This window comes from Phallusia mammillata, chromosome 1 (genome assembly GCF_965637545.1).
Source record: "Phallusia mammillata chromosome 1, kaPhaMamm4.hap1.1, whole genome shotgun sequence".
In the NCBI taxonomy this organism is placed as follows: domain Eukaryota; kingdom Metazoa; phylum Chordata; class Ascidiacea; order Phlebobranchia; family Ascidiidae; genus Phallusia; species Phallusia mammillata.
Window position 1 is genome coordinate 22,232,678 of NC_137252.1, and position 3,511 is coordinate 22,236,188.

The following is a 3,511-nucleotide window of genomic DNA, read 5'->3' on the forward strand; positions in this document are numbered from 1 at the left end:
AAAGGTTTTAAGCAGTTTGCCAGTATCATGACCTGTAACGGACAGTAACTAACATGACTGTAACGGACAGTAACGCTCCCCTATAACAAAAACTTTTCCCGCCGTTGCAATCATCACACCATACATGCATTGTTACGTCACAACTGCTGACCTTGTCTGTGTCCCACTTTAACAGTTTTCTTTGTGTCTGCACGTGCAGTCCAGTTAGTGTTACAGTAGTGTATGAGTTAGTTGTGAGCGTATTAAGTTGTGTTATGGTACATACTTTATGTGCTGCAAGTAAGATTGTTTTGACTATTTGTAGTTATTACGTTCTTTATTCTATTTGGTTTAGGTGGTCGAAAATCGTTTTAAATCACTCTTCATTTCAATAAAGTGCATGTGAAACTGACCGCTCTTATTCTTCCAGTCGAGAGACTGAAAGGTAGAATTAGCAAATAGCAACTATGCTTGAATTCTACAATGACTGTTCTATGTTATGTTATTTTATAAGTGTGTAGTATTTGAAGTATAAGTAAGATACGTTTTGAAAACTGAGGGTGTTAAAGCACAGAAGTGATAATCAAATATGAATGAAATGTTCACGTTTTACGAATTAGGTATTTGTAACAAAATTCTTTTAAACAAACCAAATCATGTTTATTCAATGGAAACCTGTGTTTTTGTGTTTAACTCACATTTGTACTTGATGTAGTATGGAAAACTTTGACAAAAACTGCTTAATAGAGCAAGTTACAGCAGGTGGCGTTTTGTTCTACCATCGAGTTCAACTAAATGCAACAGATGCGGATCAGCATTGTCAGGATGCACACAACGCAAGGTTGGCAGTTTTGAAAACAAAGGAAAAATTCCAAAATGCATTGGACTTTTTGCCAAAGAGAGGTGCTCGCTGTTATCGAAATTATTTTAGAATTGGTTTAACTTTAACTAATAGAAAAGACAATAAGGACTACGAATGGATTACTGGTGAAGCATTTTCAAAAATTTATGCAGATCAAAATCTGAACTTAAATAGAGCAACGGCAGGAAGTGAAAACTATGGCCAAATCGCCTTTAATTCCAAAAACATACATTTTTCTATTTCAACATCACGCTCATCCTTCCTTTGTTACAAACCAACTGTGTTGACAAATACAGAATCTACCACGAAACTAACAGGGCGAAATAATGCAGATAATTTGCCAGCAGTCACAAAGACCACAACTCTTGCCATGTCAAGTGAAAGCACTGCAAATACCGCAAACTTGTTACCTTTATTTGTTGTCATGGCAATTGTGTTAGCTTTGTTGCTAGTCATATTGCTTCTATACGTGGTGAAAAAACGCCGCAATTCTAAACCAAACGGTGGGATTGCTACGAGAGTTTCGTTTGAAACTGGAACCACCAATTACATGTGCAGTGACGACAACACCTACGCTGCAATCGCGGAAGGTATAGCGCAAGCTGGTGACGGAAATGACGCAGCTTATAGTGCTATATCAACACAAGCTGGGAGTAGCAATGGTGGTCAAACTGGTGATGTTTACTATTCCTCAGTACCACCTTCTACTACCAATGAAACTTCAAACGCTCCTGATGTTTACGCTCAAGTAAACAAGTCAAAGACTGTGGCAGATGTGTACAGTGAAGTTCAAAAACCAAAACAAAACATATGAAGTTGTTTTTTGCAAACGGTTATCGTTTCTCAAAATGACACTGTGTAAAACGGTTACTATCGACAAAAAACATTTTACCCTAAAAAGTTTCGTTACTTTTGTTCCATGGACATATCTGGAATGTGTATTTGCAAATTCAGGGCGTACTTTATTAGATACTTAGCAGGATTGTTTACATTGTGCTATCTCGTTGTCATAGACATACATGCAAATGCCTATCGTGCACATTATAATTCCATTTATCGCGCTGACAATGCTTTGTGCCTTCGTAGTAATGCTATTCTTCGAAAGAGCTTTTATGTGTTCATTTTGCATTTATAATGTGGAAGCTTGATAGCCCCTACCTTTGTATTTTATAAAAAGCAGCTCTAAAAACTTTCATTTGCGCTTCCATTGTTGTAACCAGTTGTATCAGGAAAGTATTAACATTTATTTCATGTAACAATTATTGTCATGATTCTGATAGTTAAAAAAAACGCAAGTCTTTTTTATGTAATTTCTATGGCCACCCATCTGCCAGTAAACATTATTTTCTTTCTCACAAACGCAAATGTTCACAAAACATAACTGTGTCATCTCCTGCATATTTAGCTCGGCCAAGTTTTGTGTTTGTGGCTTGATACTCGGCCAAACTAAACCTTATGGTCAAAGTATCTGATTTATCCATTGCTACTCAGCTACTATAGCTACACGTAGTAACCTACTCATTTAACATGTACATAAAGCGTGCAAACATTCTGGCCAAAACTGCCTAAAGGCCAAAGTGATTGTGTACTTCATCTATTTCGCGTTTTGACATTAACATTTCATTAAGTAATATTTGTTTAATTTGTTGATTGTGGTTTTAAAATGTGGTTATAAAACAAGTTTGTAAACGTCTAAAGGTTTCTGTGACAATGATGCATCACATGAGTTTCTCTTCCCTACCTGAAAAAACCCATTGGGCTTAAATGAACTTCCTGGTTCTTATTTTTGAACTTTGATCTGATCCAGGGTGGTCCAGGGGCATGGCCGGCTAGATAATTTTGTTGGCTCGCAAAAGTCCAACGTTGTTGCAAACGTAATTTTTGTTTTTAATGTCCTAAAACAGTGTGGTCCAACTTTATTTTGTTGCGGGCCATTTAAAATCGTTAACTTACTACACGGACCAAGGTTTAAATTTTTGCAGGAAAAACTTTTTTCTGGGTCTAGGGCAGGGGTGTCCAACCTTTTCGGCCAAAGGTCCACATGCGGTTTACGAATGATTGCGCGGGCCACTTGAGTGTTTACTGCTAATTTGTAATCGTAGAAATGGCTGCCTTATATTTTCTAATTAAAATCCTCACACCGCAATTCTAATCTTGGAAATTTGTATTAACCTCGTTTACAATTCTAAGAACAATAAACATACCAAGATTAGTAAACTCAATAAAGTTTTTACCACACGTCGTCATTTTAATGTGAAGTTTGGCACTGTTTTTCTATTACAAGTTTGGCAATATTCGGTGAGATGGACGATTTAGCAATGCGAAGCGAGTTTTTCATATGGCTGTCAGAACTGATCTTACAAGGGATTTGAAGTCACGTGTTCACCTTTCTTTTAATTCTCTGTTGGCGTTACTTGCTTTTCGGTTTGGCGTAATCTATATCACTGCAGAGTGCAGAAGATATTTCACTGCTTGATGCGTTTTGCGCGGGTCTCTGATTATATCAGATGTACCTCAATAAGGCAAGGAATATTTCTAACTGACTTATGGCACGAGTTAGATTGTAGACATAACAATGTAGAAATTGTGATGCGTAACAATGTGCATTATGATGCAATAAAGGTATCTTGAACAGTTTTGTGTATTACTCCATTAATAACGAAATCAATC

General features: G+C 36.8%; 1 protein-coding gene across 1 annotated transcript; it reads left to right on the plus strand.

Annotated features, from left to right (window-relative positions):
* Positions 1-255: 255 nt before the first annotated feature.
* On the plus strand, positions 256-3,038 carry LOC145209418 (uncharacterized). The gene has a single exon (XM_080079698.1). The coding sequence runs from the start codon at positions 696-698 to the stop codon at positions 1,653-1,655; it is 960 nt and encodes a 319-aa protein (XP_079935824.1). The 5' UTR covers positions 256-695; the 3' UTR covers positions 1,656-3,038.
* Positions 3,039-3,511: the final 473 nt, after the last annotated feature.